Source organism: Catharus ustulatus, chromosome 5 (assembly GCF_009819885.2).
Source record: "Catharus ustulatus isolate bCatUst1 chromosome 5, bCatUst1.pri.v2, whole genome shotgun sequence".
NCBI lineage: Eukaryota > Metazoa > Chordata > Aves > Passeriformes > Turdidae > Catharus > Catharus ustulatus.
In genome coordinates, this window is record NC_046225.1 from 45,235,386 (window position 1) to 45,251,745 (window position 16,360).

The 16,360-nt window shown below is 37.5% G+C and overlaps 1 protein-coding gene across 3 annotated transcripts in view; it reads left to right on the forward strand.

The window, feature by feature from the left end:
* MTMR7 (myotubularin related protein 7) overlaps window positions 1–16,360 on the forward strand; it is a 40,698-nt gene that overhangs the window by 21,873 nt on the left and 2,465 nt on the right. For 2 of the 3 annotated variants that reach the window (XM_033059386.2, XM_033059388.2), the window contains exons 7-13: window positions 2,789–2,921; window positions 7,562–7,671; window positions 9,630–9,755; window positions 10,533–10,582; window positions 13,015–13,215; window positions 14,371–14,511; window positions 16,072–16,198. In XM_033059386.2, the coding sequence (XP_032915277.1) occupies window positions 2,789–2,921; window positions 7,562–7,671; window positions 9,630–9,755; window positions 10,533–10,582; window positions 13,015–13,215; window positions 14,371–14,511; window positions 16,072–16,198 (888 nt within the window). The remainder of the gene's footprint in view (window positions 1–2,788; window positions 2,922–7,561; window positions 7,672–9,629; window positions 9,756–10,532; window positions 10,583–13,014; window positions 13,216–14,370; window positions 14,512–16,071; window positions 16,199–16,360) is intronic. The other variant, XM_033059387.2, reaches the window with a different exon arrangement.

A 16,360-nucleotide genomic window follows, 5' to 3' on the forward strand; every position in this document is an offset into this window, starting at 1 on the left:
GATCATGAATGTTGATGGATTCTTCAATTCAACTTTACCAAGGGCTCTTCCCTCATTGCACTTGATAATTTTCAAAACAAAAGATTTGTCTGTGGAATAAAGCTTTATTTCCACTTCTTTTGGATATATCAAGATGACCAAATGCAGCTTTATTTAAGCCACTGTCATTCCTCTATGTGATCACAGAAGAAGCTACTGTAGACTTACTGTTTATGAGTAAAACACATTAGTTCTATAATGTTTATAACAAGACTTGACTTGGTTATCCTCCAGATTAAAGTAAATGCCAAGAAATCTTTCAAGCAGGGTCTTTTACATTTTCAGGCTGTATCCTCATATCCACTGAGATCAATCAGGGACATGCACAATTTAGATAGCTTTGCAACAACTACTTTAGGAGCAACAGATGGAATTTTGGTAGATGATGTGGAAAACTTGTTAGTAAATATTGTGGCAGCTGCAAAGTTTGGCAACTGACAGTATTTAAAATAAATGAGTGTCAGAAAGCTTTGCAAATTCAACCTTATATTTATTTACTTTCAAAGAGTGCTATTTTATTTTAGATTGTCCTTTAAGAAAGGATATTTGTGACAAAATTGCTCTGCTGCAGGAACAGTTAATGGTATTTATGTGCTGAGTAACACATTTATGTTATGTGTTAGTTAGAAGATAGATATTATTCATTCAGGGTTTTAGAGGCTTGTGGTGGCTGAGACTCATGTGTACAGACCTTTCTTCCTGAAGCTATAGGCTACTGCAGAGAGAGACTGTCTCATTTTGTTTATACAAGAAAACAGATGTCAACTTCAAAAGAGAAAGATTAGGATTCAGCAGATAATTTATATCTTTGTAGTAAGTCACACAGAGGACTATGTCCTTAACTGACATGCTGTTCACAGACTGTATCTTTTTTTTATTGTCCATGGATAGTAAAAACTTCAGCAGACTCCTGGTTGATAGACAAGAATGGAATTTTTTGTTTGTGCTCTTTCCTGAATTGCATACTACAAGTTAAAAGAAATGTTGCCCAAGATTTGTATAAATAAAAAATGTTGGTGTTTTGCTCAGATTCCTATCCAGAATGTAGTTCTTTCTGTTGTGTCATGAAAGTCATGCAATGTTTCAATTCCTAATGGTGGTCCACAAATGTAACTTTTTAGCTCTTTCCTTTGAAAGTTAAGGTATCAGGTTTGGTCCTTGGAAACCTATTTTGACATATAAAGTAAAAAAGCTGAGCTTGTTCATCTTGGTTGGACGGAAGATGGCATCAGACCATCAGACAATTGTTCCTATTGGCTCCAAATTAAAATTGAATATTGGGAGTATGTCTGTTTGGGGTGGAAGAGGTCAGAAAAGGAGACATTCTTGTATATCCCATGATGCCATTAGCAAAGCACTAAAATATATTATTGTGAGTTTCAGATGTGACCACAGAAGCAGTGAATCAATAGTTCTGCCTGGACTGTTGGGAAATAAACTGGAGAGGGAGTCATCTCCATAGTCCCCTAGGCCATGCCTAAGAGAGACTTTTTTTGCTTTTTCATGAGAATTGGCTCTTACTGAAATGAAGATGAGTCACTTTTTGTTCAGTTGGTGCCTTATGAACTCTATATCCTTTTTTATTTATTTCTTAAATATCTCCTGTGCAGAAGCTGTTAGTTGTGCTTGGAGGCATGGAGGTTCTGCCACTTGAGCTGCTTTGTCACTCTCAGAGCCTTCAAATTTCTTGGGAAGTTTGAAGTTCCCCCAGTCCTACAGCATGAATTTTACGTAAAAGAATGGACTTTATGCAAAATGATGATTTCTTTCCATTGCACAGTGAGATTTTGCTGTGGGAAATTTAGAAAAAAAGTAGATAGTTACTAAGCAAAAGAATAGTTTCGTTTAAAAGACTTATAAAAGGAAATATATAAGTACTTAATTATTTTTTATCAGCTCTAGTTTTCAGCCCAAAGATCAAAATTTGGGATAAGGAGCTTGGCAGATAGATTTCCTTCCCACCCAAGGGTTCCAAAAGGGGAGAAAACAAACATTAACCCCACCCTTAATTTTATGCTTGGGAAAACTGAACTAAAGAAGTATTTAGTAACTTTCCCATGCCAGAAAGCAAGTAACAGATTCAAAGAAAAAACTTCAACTCCCAGCTGAAAGTATTTTTGCTGAAGTACAGCAACTCCTTTGATAGCAGTGTATTGCAGATGAAAATATTTGTGGTAATGTTGTCAATTCGAATAATTTGTATAACATAACAAGAGCCAAGTTACTATAAAATTATGAAAAAATACTCCAGCTCCCTCTTCATTATTGCAAGTCTCAAAGAAGTAAGCTGTATCGGCTTTTGGATTATTTGAACAGTAAAATAAACTTGGGCAACACTGGCGCGTGCACATGCTAGGAACCAGTGTCATGGCAGATGAGACACTGCCACCTCTTGGGTACATTCTGCTAGCAAACATAATGCTGATCCAATATAAAATCAAAACAGCCCTTTAAAATTAAAATCTTTATGCTCTTGCAGAGGAATCCTAAGATGTGGGGGGTTTGTGTTTAACCTTACTAAAGAAGTTTCGCTCAAAGTGTGTGAAATAGGATTATCAGAGACTCAGCAACCCAGCACGCTGCAAGAGGCTGTAAACAGATCCCCTGATTCATAGCCCCTTGTGTTGACACTGTGACAAATGCTTCCCATTTGTGCCTGGCTTAAACCCCTCTATTGCTGTAGACCACAAGTTCTGTTTTGAAAAGATACTGCTACTGGTTTTCATCCAATTTTCCCTATGTTTTCCAGCTCAATGCGATGGCAAACAGAGCAGCAGGGAAGGGATATGAAAATGAAGACAACTACTCCAACATCAAGTTTCAATTCATAGGCATTGAGAACATCCATGTTATGAGAAATAGTCTGCAGAAAATGCTTGAAGGTAATATTCCTCTTCATTGGAAACTAGAGGAAAGAATTGATCCTTCCATCAAAGAAATCAGTATAAGTGCTCTAAAATCAGCAGCAGTGAAAAAGAGTATGGGAAGTAATCTTTACCTGGCTGCTGGCTAATGGGACTTGTGCAATGGAGGATCATGGCAAATACTGATTTGTGATTTCTTAATTGTGAAAAAACCTTGTTTCCTGGCTGAAATCCAGATATCATTTACTTCAATGATAAAATTAATTTTAGGTAGCACCTTACTGCTACTGTGTCTTTCTTTTAAATTTACATTTTGATGGTAAAATGAAAAAATAATCTTTTAGTTGACTTTGAGGCTAGTGAAAAATACAGATTGATTTTTTTTTAAAGCTCAGAAAAATAGTGGTTTGGTTTTTGGTACAGTGGTATAAGTTAGTCATGCATTTTACACTGTGAATTTTAACAGAAACTTATTAATGCCAGGTATAGAACATATAATATCAGATCTGTTAATGAAATTCACATTTGATGGGTGTAACAACTCATCAACTTCAATATCCCATGGAAATGAGTAACAATTGCCTTATTTTATGTATATATATATACTTAGCAGCATATAAACTAGCGAGGATGTTCTTCCATATTTGCCATACATAACTGTTTAGGGGTCATCTGGGAAAAGAGCAATGACAAATTAGCCATCCTGGACCCTCAATGGCTTGTTGATTTTTAACAAGCAAATAGGAAATAGTTCACTTCACCATGTCTCTGTATTTCCTTCATTGATATCAACAACTTCCATCACCTCCCGGATCAGCTCCATCTATCTTACTCTTGACTTGATGCTCTGCCCATGCTCTTTTACTCTTCATCTATCTCCCACTGAGTGCATGCAAATGTACATTTGAAATCTAAGAAGGGCTTGAATTTTCCATCACAGGGAAACCATGCTCTATTTTCAAATGAGAGCATTTTATGAAACCAGCATTAAAGTGTGATACAGGTAAAACATCCCCTCTCTTAATGAGAATTTTCTTGGTCTAAGGGTCTCAGGTGGGAAAAACAGATTTTTTGTTCAGCCTAGGAGAGAGGCTGGGTGAGTAAACAGGTCCCTTTATTTGTTCAACTCAAGACTATCAAAGTTAAAATAGCAAACAACCAGTCTGGCTGCATGGGCAGCACTGTGTATAATTTTTGAGCCAAAAGTTCACGAGACCGGGCCATGGCCCAAACTTGTATGCAACAAGGTAATTTCTGATGTATTTAACACTTCAGGCTGCTTGGAGGGCACAAATTCTTAGCATCTATTTTCAAATAAGCCATATGGTTAAAACATCTGATTTTTTTTACTGGGTTTTATATTTGCTGCGTTGAAATCTCTCATGGAGCAGTCTCTCATTGACTGATAAGATTAGAAATCAGAGAAGTTAAGGACTTTTAAAAAATAAATCCTATGACTTTCAGTGTACTAAGGCTTTCTTTATGTAAGCTGCTATGTAGTTTTTATCTTTCTCCACTTGTATGTGCCCCTTAATCTGTTTTTCTGGTGACCTTTTACTTTACTTCAATGAACCAAAAAGGCTGCCAAGAATGATGATAACACCCATTTAATATGGCTTTAAATTTTTATTAATTAATACCTCAATAATATACCCATAATTATCAATTACTGATGCATTATCAATATCAATATAAAAATTAATTAAAAGTGCATAAATAAGATAGCAATATCACTGTATCTATGTGAATCTTAAGTAAAACATCACACTACTCTATAAACTTTACAGAATGGGTCTGCTGCTCATAATCTGTTGTAAGATTTTATAAGGTGCATGAGAACCTTTGAAAAGACAAATGAGGCTGATTAAAAATGATTTTAGTTTAATGTGAGCTGTATTGTTGCTTGGAAGTGTACAGCTGGAAAAAGGACATCAAGATACAGTTGGCCAGATGTGTTACTGAAATGCAAGGCGTTTCAATTTACTGGTGCTAAGCAGAAGTGAAGAGCAAAGGATCTGTCCATGCCAGACTGCAGATTATTTCCAAGATACAATTTTAAATAACTTACAAGCCTGAAAAAATTTGAAAAAATTATTATTCAGTTTCCCATCAGAAAATGGACAATGTATTCATTTCAATGATTTTTGGGGAAAAAAGCTGAGAAAATTAATTTATACTTATAAAAATACCAATTATTTATTTATTTCTATTTATCACAGCTTTGTGATTTTACTGACTTTCATTCAAGCCAATTTATCTTACTTTAACATATATTTACCCTGGTATAATGTTAATTTTTGGCAAATTATATCAGCATTATCAATTATTAAATTTTTAGAGTAAGATTTCCTTTCAGAATATACAAAAAATATTGAGATTTACCTGTACTGTGGAAATAAAACGCATTTCAACATGATGGAATTTCCTTTCAGAGAAAAAAAAAAAATTCTTCTACTGCCTTTCACATAGTATGGATTTTAATTTTTCTCCATTTATAGATGGGTCTATGTGAAGACTCTTGAGATAATTTTGATCCTGTGCACAAACCTCCTTGAAATAACTTTTAATGTTAGAAGTACATTACACAGGGACTTTTCTTGATAAAGATCCAAGGTCTGCCTGAGGCTGCTGTTTGGCATTTGGGGTGGGGTGGGCTGTGCTGCACATCCAGGGGCCAGCTGAGACCTGACTCTCATGTGTTGTGCACTGAGTTGATGGCCCCACATGCTCCCTGTCTGTATTTAAACAGCAAATATGAGCTTCTCCTCCCCTCATTCCAGGAGCAGCACTAGCTGATGTAGGAGCAGCCCACTGATCCTTGGACTTCTGTGACAGATCAGCCAGTAAGAAAACCTCTGGGTTTGGCCCACAGCAACTATTCTTTCCTCTACTCATGGTTGTCCTGCCAGAAATGGGGGACTAGTCCAGCATACCCCTCTGGTACCTTTGCTCATGGAAGAAGCAGTTTCCAACATGTGCCCTGTTTCCTCTCCCATCCTGGGTGCATTGCTGGAATTCTCAGAGCTCTGCCCGTTGGCTCTTGATTTTCCTGTGCATACACTCTGCAAGAAGCAGGCCATATTTCTCTAAGATTTTGGTACCTTTTCTGATGAGATGGAAATGCCTTTTCCCTTTAGGATAAGCCTCACAACTGAATTCATAATTGAACTCAGTATTAAGGTCCAGATCAGTTGCTGAAGTCATGTGAAATATACAGTGTATGCATTTAGGACAGTATGAACTTTGCTCAGAGAAGTAGTCAGTAAATATTGACTCCAATTTGGGAGTGGGAATGAGCAAAGCACTGTGCCAGCCTTACCTTGGGCTTTTGTAAACAGAAACAGCAGCTTCAGCCAGAATTCAGCCACTAACTGGTCATGCTTCCATCTGCACAGCAACATTAATCATGTGAAAAGCTGTTTGCTTTCACTGCTGCTATCTCTGCATCTTTATAAATATCCTCCCAAAATTACTTTTAAAATAACCATCTGGAACAGGCCTTACATATAAACACTGTAAGACTTTGTATGGACACATTAGGCCATTTTGCTTCTGAACTAAATGGAGTTAGGACAATCAGATAGTTCAGATATGGCAAAAACTCTGGTTTTGGCATGTAAAATTAAATTTAAATTACACTGAAGGAAAATAAAGCTATGCCAGGGGCCATTATGGCCATAAATAACTGGGTCTTTTAAGATTTCCAGACCACAAGAGACTTACTAAGACATTAGTAATTGACAGATCATACATTAACTCAGTAAAAGCCATCATGTTTTTCACTGTACTCTGAAAATTAATTTCACTGGCCAATATCTTTTTTCCTTAAAAGACAGTATAGTTCTACATGGATCAAAATCAAGATGTAGTCTATTTATGTGGTGTATTTAGCATCCTACTGTTGAAAATAGATTGTGCCAAATTTCATTGAGTTTTTGTTCTGCTGTATTGAGGTACCTTACTTAGATTCTCATTGCTTTCTTTCTTTTGATGCCACAAACTATAATTAAAATAAATTAGATACTTGGACACAGAAGAATAGAAGCTCAGAGTGAAAACTGAGTGATGATTATTTTTTTCTTCAAATGTGGCATAGTTTTTGGAAGATCTTCAGGAAAATATTTTCCTTGATGGATTATGTCTTGTCCTCACCATCAGAATACTTTGACTCAAAGTGATGCTTTAATTCAGGGATGAAGAACTGTGGAGTGAGCCATCATCTGTGGTGATGCTGGGAGTACTAGGCAGTGGCACCACTTAGGTGTCTGTCTCCTCCCCAACAGCGGAAATCAAATGCTTTCTGTTTCTGAGCCCTCACCATTAAATACATGAACTTCTCCTAGGGGTTTGAAAACTTCACTCCCAACACAATCTTGGAAAATTCATGCTTCACAGGATGGATTTGGATTTGCAATGGGCTTTATGACAGCTTCTCTTTTTAAATTAAAGCAAGACATTGGTGAAATTTGACCCAGTTCCATTTCTTAAATATATGTGTTTCTCAAAAGTTAAGTTTGACAGCAATGTAGTCCTTCTTTTCAAAAGATGCATGTTTTACACGGCAGATACCTGGAGAAGGGATAATTCCAAGGCTGAGCAGTCAATGAAGCTTAAGAGACTATAATTACTATACATTTAAAATGTATCTTATTTTGCAGTTTGTGAGCTGAAATCACCTTCAATGAGCGACTTTCTCTGGGGCCTAGAAAATTCTGGCTGGCTGAAGCACATCAAAGCCATTATGGATGCTGGCATTTTTATTGCAAAGGTAAAGTGCATAAAATGAGAAAAAAATTAGGAGTAACCAGATACAAAAATAAGAAAATAAGGACTGAATTCTCTGCATGTGGGTAACTTCTGTTATCTCTCCTGTTATACCTGAAAAAAGCCCATCTTGCAGTACTTTGTGTATGAGGAGAGACGATTCTTAGGTGCTGTTGTGTCGGTATTTTTCTAAAATAGTAAAAACAAAGCTTGTGTTCTTTTATACTGTTGGCTCTACTAGCCTGTGTCTTGCCGTGTCAGAGATTTAAATGTCCTTACTTTACTCCCCAACAGTGATTGTTACTGTTTCTTTCCCTGTTTGCGCTGCCTCCTCCACTGGTTTCTGAACATTTTCTTTGTGGAAGGGGTAGTGGTAATATATATGTATAGCTACATGCAATGTATAAGACATTATATTTTATACAATATATAGCTACTGTGTTATGCCGAGTTATCAGGCAACCAACCAAATTCACCTCTTGAACCAACTCCTGTGTGTTACCATGGCCAACCTCTCTGGCAGCTTCTACTTTTATATACTTCAGAACTCTTCCAAAAAACAGTTTTGGTTTCAACAGAGTATTTCCCCTACTCCCCCTCAAAGTAATGTAGACATTTGTAATCTGCCAGCAGTAGCTTTAATTTTGTTACCCACTGCCTTGCATTCTGCCTTCTACTGCTTCAATTCTTATTTCTGAGATTCTTATTGGCCATTTTCTTTACATGACCTACTGCACACAACTATACAGATAAAACTTCATGGGTTGCCCTCCTCACTAACTGCTGTTTCATTTCTTCTTCCTTCTCAGTAGGCAATTGCAGTTTCTTACCTGAACAGCAACTATGCTGTTATAAATACACGTATTATTACTCCCAGTTCTACTACTTTTCATTAGCTCATAGAAATAAGGTCATTTACATTAATATTGCCAGTTTTTCCCCAGTGCCTAGTCTTATTATACTTTGTGCGTATGCCTGCTAGCCTAGTGCTTTCTCAGACATGCATTTTAACCCATTCTTATGTGTACAGTTCTCAGTTCTTGGTCTTCTGCCCACAGGGTTCTATTTCGGTAGAATTTACTTGTCTCTTGAGATAAACATAGATAATTTATTATTATCCCTCATTCCCTATTAAGCCCAAATTTAACCTAAATGTTGTTTGTTCTTTTCCTAACAGTGTTTTTCCTAACCTACTTTATTTTCCACTTCTTAAATTTAATACTCTTTAGAAATGACAAAGGCCATAACCCTTAGAATTAAAAAAACCCCCGCCAATCCTCAAGTTCTATAAATAATACACCAGACTCTGGAGAACTCAGTACAATTTCTTCTTTATGTGTTTATGAATAGAAGGGATTCCTCTCTCCCTGGTTATTACATTAAAGATACTGATAAAAATCTTGCTTATTAGATATGGAAGTTTCCCACTACCACAGGCTTCCCCACAAGTCTTTACAGCATGTCATCAGTGCAATGCAGTGTGCTGCGATAATGTCCAGGCTAGTGATGACACTGGGAGCAAACACTGCCCTTAACGACATTACCATCAAGATGAAAAATTAAGAGCCATATTGCAAGCATAGTTATTCTTTTACTGGCATGTAAGTGGCATGAGATTTTTGGAGCATCTGTGTCTGCTGTAGGTGGTTGTCTGCTCTGACAGATTGATGTATTTTAACTGGAAGGAATCCCACATCTTCCCATAGTGGAGCATAAACAGGGAATTCTCAAGCACCATCTTGCATGGCCTGGAGTGAATGAAAACTTTTCAAATTAGAGGAATAACACTGATTTTCAAATGAGACTTATAACACTCTATTTAAGAACTCTGTGGTAGAGTTACAAATGAGCTTTCCCCGTTCACAAATTATTACTCTCTATATGGCCCTTGTTTCACTGTTTCTCTCTTACCATTGTCTTCCTCCCTGCTTGTGAACTTTCTGACTTTTTCTGTATCCTTAGGCTGTGGCTGAGGAAGGTGTGAGTGTGCTTGTTCACTGCTCTGATGGCTGGGATAGGACAGCCCAGGTTTGCTCTGTAGCAAGCCTTCTATTGGATCCATATTACAGAACTATGAAGGGATTCATGGTAAGCGGGTTCTTTCACAGAGCAAATGAAGTAGTATGGCCTCACTTAAGATGAATATAATTGTTTTTATTAGGAAATAAACTGTCCTTAAATATACCCTTATTTTGTTTTGTTTTTTAAGTAGGAAGGAAGGGTTCTATATGTTCATGTAAAAGTCTCCCAATTTCTCTACGAAACATTATTCAAGGTGGGGTTCACCTATATTTGATTTTTTTCCCCTAACTGACCAGGAAACTTTCTCACAGCCCAAAGAGCTTCTCAAAGAGCTTTTGTGCAAGCAAGAATTTGTATTCATTTGCAGTGAACATTTTAATTTTGAGTGTCAGAAGTGTGTCTTTTCTAGACATTTGATTGCAATGAGCAGCTATATGGGAAAATCTAGCTGGAAATGACCTGGAAAAAACCAGGTCAATTAGCAGTAGTAAAGCATGTAGAAATGGTTATCGAGTTACTGGTCACATGTTCAAAAGATTTTTGAGACATTTATAAGTTCTATTTTAGAGAGCAATGAAACAAGATATTTGAAGTTGTGTTGAAATACTGGCACCCTCTCTGCTTCCCTGAGCTGGCAAGCAGTGCTCATCACTCATTTTTCTACTAATTCTGAAAAATATTTAGGATTCTAACATTGCTTGCTCACATCCTTCTTGCTTGCCACTTTTCTGCTTATTCTAAGAATTAACAGGGATTCCAATGCTGCTTGCTTACACCACCCTTCTGCCTGCTTCAACATGTCAGCTCAACTCCACAATGTTGAATGCAATATTCTCATTTTAGGTGTTAATTGAAAAAGACTGGGTTTCCTTTGGTCACAAATTTAACCACAGGTAAGGCACTGCTAAGGTTTTCCTCTCTATATATGCATATGTTTATGTAGTCTGTGTCTGTTGCATTCCAATTCTACTTCTTTGCTGCCTTACAAAAGATAGCAACAGAATGCCCCAGGAAACTGCCATACCCTTTTCTCCAACTGTATAATTTAGCTGCCTGGAAAAGTCACAGTGAAATATTTCTATATATGCACTCCAAGACTACTACCATGTGAGTAGTGTGTATTTGGCTTGCAAAATCCCTTTGGACTCCAGCAGCTCTTCTAGTACTGCCAAGGCCCTCCACATAAGTCCCTGTTCATCAAAGGGACTTCTACATCTTCCAAAGCAATACTTAATCTTAGGCTTGTCTGTGAGTTATCTACTACATAAAATATACTCTTCTGTTACATTCTGTTTTTAAAAAATCAACAAGATCTGCTTAGAAATGTCAGGCAAAGTGGAAAGTCATTTAACAGTTAGACAAGTTATTTTGAGCATCGATCCAATGTACAGTAATTTCACGATTATAAGCCGCACCATTTTGACTAAAATTTTGGTCCGAACCCAAAGTGCGGCTTATAATCAGGTGCGGCTTATATATGGACAATGAACAAAAAGTTGCTGTTTTAGTTTGGAGGACAGGTGTCTGCTGAGAAAGGCAGGAACTTCTCTTTGAAATGGAGAATGTAAACCCCCTCCCTCCAAATTATAATTTTGAAATCAAGAGGTTTTCAGGTAAAAAATATGAGAATTAGGAATAACATTTCTTTTCTAGGGAAATTGAAATAGAGATACAGTACTACAAAGAAACAAACTCCAAACCCTGACAAAGTCAGAGTACAACCTGACACCCCGTCAGGCAGGGTGTTGGTAGCAGTCCCATTAAATGGTGGTTGCAGTCATCCTGCAGTGACAGATGTGATTCAGTTGAAGTAGTGCTCCTGTAGAAGGTGCAGTTTCCCTCCGGAGGTTCAGTGGTGATGTGCAGAAATCCGGTTTTCCTCTAGAGTCCAGTGGAGAAAGGGGCTACCTTAGAGTCCCAAAACCTCTGTTTTTATTTTGGTAAGAAATGTTGGGCTCTTCCCCCTGGCTGGAGCAACTTCCAATGGGATGAAGTAATTTTATCAGTCACACAGTGGGACTCAATGGACATTAGCAGAAAATGACTCGCTGGAGGAAGGATGGGTTGTGAAAAGATAAAGAACAATGCCCCGCCTGGTTTCAATGGATGGCCCATTAACAGAATATCTGCCATTGAGATAAGGATCACTGCCCCCACCCTCAACAGATGGTGATAGGATACCTTTGATCACACTCTGTATTGTAACATGTGGCTTATACTCAGAGCGGGTTATAATAGTGAAATTACTGTAAATGCTATGATGCAATGAAAATGTTTGAAGACTTAATATATTTAAACATGGATATATTTTCACATTTTTTTTCTTTCATGACTTTTATTTTCTGTAAAAATTACAAATGCAATTTTTGTATTGGGGGTTAATTACATTATATTGCTTGATTTGAATATAAATTTGTTATCTGTCCATCTTCACAGAACCTGTGAAATTCCAGTAGGAATTACTACATTTAATATGATACTGTCAGTTGTTTATGATTATCAGTGGTAAAAGGTATTATGAAATGCAATAACCACTGATAGCTTTGGTTTGCTGTGCAATATTGCTGTATTTTCTTTGATGGTAATAGATGTTTCAATTTTAGATGTTTATTAAATTCTACTCTGTTGGCATGCATACATATAAATGCACATACATCCCCCTACCACCCCCACTTCCAGAATAATTGATTGAAAATGCTTCTTCCTATTCTGTAAACTTACAAAATACTTTTTATTTCTACATGTTATTTATTTTCAGGCTCCTTTTCTTCATTCCAAGTGGTTCCAAGAGGCATATTTATACACAGAGACTTTCATGTTCACTTGACAGTCACAGTAGCATGTAAACATTTCCCCCTTCCTAGAAATTTCACCAAGAGAGGGCAGCTTTAACCTGTTTTCTGCTGAGGTTATAATGTACCTCTTCTGCGCAGTTTTTTGGTTTGGGGAATAATCTACTATTAAGAGACTGTCTTAAGACACACGTTCGTCATTAAGTCATTGCAGCCATTCTTCTGATAACATATGTTACTGGGGTACAATTTATGCCAATAGCATTAAAACATGGCTATGCAGCAGCCAGTTTTTTGTAGCTATAATGTAACATGACACCCAATAAAAGAGGCTTTTTCATTTTGCCTCCCTTCTACCTCATGATTCTTGCATCATTTTTGTAAGTAAAAATATAGTAGTAGTTGAGATTTTAGAAATGAATGCCTATGATGTAACTTGCACACTAAAAGTGAGGGGTTTGTTTTCCTTAGAGTTAATTCAGTTTTCTTACAGGAATTCAAGTTATAATTGGATGTATCTTGTTTCGTTTCAGGTATGGCAATTTAGATGGCGATCCAAAGGAGATATCGCCTGTTATTGATCAGTTCATTGAATGTGTTTGGCAGCTAATGGAACAGTTTCCTTGTGCCTTTGAATTCAATGAAAGATTCCTCATCCACATACAGCATCACATCTATTCTTGCCAGTTTGGGAATTTCCTGTGTAACAGTCAGAAGGAGCGAAGAGAGCTAAAGTACGAAAATGTTTTCTTCAGTAGCATATTTAGTGGTAATCGTGTACTGAGCAGTCAGATATTCTCCAGTTTGCATGTATGTGTTTCGTAAGGCACGGGGTGTCTGTTGTCTTCTTGCAACACAGATTAATACCAAAAAAAGTTGATCCTCTGCAGAACAGCTCTGCTGGGAGCATAATCCATGGTGTGCATGACAGGGATTAGTGAAAATTGACAAGAGCATTATGCCTTCAGCCATGTGGGCCTGCCTTTACTGCAGCCCTGACAAAATACAAGGCAAGGCGGCCCTGTAACTCCAGTATAAAATGATAGTAACTCTAGTTAAATTCTCATTTTAAGAGTTACTGCTCCTCTGCATTTTAACCTCTCTTTGGATATCATGTCAGGACATTTTAGTACTGGTCTCTTAGGTACTTCCTTATGAACAGCCTTTTTGTCTGGTAGCCCTCCAGAGGACCCAGTCAGCAGACTGTCCTTCTGCTGTCCAGCCCCAGAGTAATTATGAATTAATCTATCTGCCCTGAGGCCCAAACAAAGACAGTGTCATCATTCCTGGCAGCGCTCATGTTTGTATCTGCTTCCCAGTGCCCTGGGTCCTCGATACATGATGATATCCATTGCTTTTCTCAAGCAGCCTGATCATGGTCAGCAATAGCAATGAGAGGAAGGTGCTGTTTACTGCTGGCTGATGCCCTTTGGTCCCTTTAACTGTTCAAATGCAGAGCAGCCACAGTGCCACAGTCCATTTAAATCAAAACCTTCACAGATCACCACATCCCAAGATCTAACAGTGTAAGAAATTGCAGTTCAGTGGGTTAGGAGTGCTTTTAAATGTGGGGATCCCTTTGGTGCAGAGATCAGTCCAAAAGCTCACTTTATGGAAATGATCCTCTCCACCTCACAAAGGAACCAGTCTCTCTACCTACTCTCTCTAGCTGTTTTATTTATGGGAAATGGATCAGATTTTTCTTTTAGTGACCAACAAGGGAATATGGGTCTCTGTTTCTCTACGCTTGTAACTTAAGTCTAATTCTGTTAAGAAAACTGATTGTAAACTGGAAGTATGGAGGACAAGAATGCTGCATCTAAGCTTTAGCTATTCCTGAATCATAATAAAGGCTTAAATATATACTTATTTAATGCATTGTTTTTCAGAATCAAAGAACGAACATATTCATTGTGGGCTCACTTGTGGAAAAATCGTGCCGATTACCTGAATCCTTTATACAGGTCAGACCACAGCCAAACTCAAGGGACCCTGCACCCACAGATAGCTCCATGCAACTTCTTGTACAAGTAGGTAGTATCACTTGCTGCTGGGAATTGTAGCATGAGTTAGTATAAAACAGAATGCCTTTGTGCTGTATATAAGTATTTCTTGTTCTGTAAGGCCGTTCATAGAGAGAAAATTTAGTCTCAGATACAATATGTTTGTTCCTAGTGTGCTCATAATCAGCCAACACCTCTGCACCATTCCACAACAGAGTATTAGTCAGAAAAGAAGCTTAAGATTAAAGCTATGTTGATAGATGTGTGTCCTAATTTCATGGTTACTCACTTCTTCCACTGAGAAATGCCTGTTTCAGTCCTGTTCTCATCTGTTGTTTCTAAATTTACAGTTGCTTTAACTTCTTCCATTCCAAGATTTTGTGATGTTAGTTTGGATCAATTGCTGTCAAAAGTAAAAAGGACCTTTTCAAGAAAACGTATGATTTCATTGCTAAAATAAGTATTTTGTAAAAAACCCCCAGAACTTCCCAATGTTGTTATATCAAGTAAAATGAAGTTTTCCCTGATATTTTTCAAAATACAACAAAATGCCATCACTTTAGAAATATTACTATTGATATTCTGAGTTAATTAATTCTGTCATTAGTCTAAAAAAAACTTTGGGAGAACTTCAATAGAAATTCATTAAAACTGTCTTTTAAGTAAAACTGATCAGTTTGTTTTCCAGTTGCAAGCAATAGCACCTGTTAAAAAGTCAATAAAATCCTAAATGACAGAAATGGAATTCTTTCATGTTGACTATATCAGGACACATACATGAAAACAATTTAAAAATAGTCATTAATCATATTCTTTGGGATAGGGGGATTTATAAATGAAGTACTGATACAGCAGATCCTCCAATGGATAAGTAATCCTGTTGATTTTAATCGAATTACTTGGGTGCGTAAAGATTTCCAAGCATGAGCGGAATGTGATTTAAATAGCATTGGGATAGGAATAATAAGCCACCAAGCAGCATGCACGTGCTCCAAAAATATCTGTCAGCTACTTGTCCAGACGGCTGCAGCTGACAGCAGGGCTTGGCTACTTAACCTGTCTGCTGAACTAGTTACAGACTCAAGGCCTTCCTGTGGCCCTATTGCCAGCAAGGCAGGAGGAGCGCCAGACTAATACAGAATTTCCAAGTTGAGTTCATGGGAAGCTGAACAACAACTGAGAACTAGGAATATGAAAAACTGTCTTTACCATTGGCTATTTATAGGGACCATTGCTCTAAAGCCCACAGTGTAGAACAAGAAAATAATACCAAAAAAAGCCTGTGAAATTTTGTATTCAGTGAACCTTTCTCAGTTGTGATCTAAACTACATTCACCTTTCTTTCTATTGTGTATCAGAATTAGTTTGAGCTGCCTATGTCCAGATGCCTATGAGTTGCACCTTCAGGATGGAAGAACCTTGCTAAATAGTCTATGAACTTAGTGTAAGCACCCTAATGATGAGTAAGCATGGAAAGACCATTTAGGACAATATGTGTCTGGGGTTGGAAAAAAAAGTGTGTGCATTTAAGTCTCATGAGGCTGCTTCACCAAATGGGAAAATTCATGACCTTTCGATCAATTCCAGGTTCTGGAGTGGTATGTACAACCGCTTTGAAAAGGGGCTGCATCCTCGACAGTCAGTTACTGATTATCTGATGGCAGTGAAGGAAGAAACTCTTCAGCTGGAAGAAGAGCTGGAAGCCTTACAAGAGGTAATAAACAGCTCAGCTTAAGACCCCAGACTTGGTAACTGATGATAAATGAAACCTAGCTCCACATGCTGCAGAGTCCCCTACACACTACATCCTTTTCTAGAAGGAGGATGTTCAGCTATCTTCTTTGTTCTCAGATAAGTTATTGTGAATGTTTTGCAT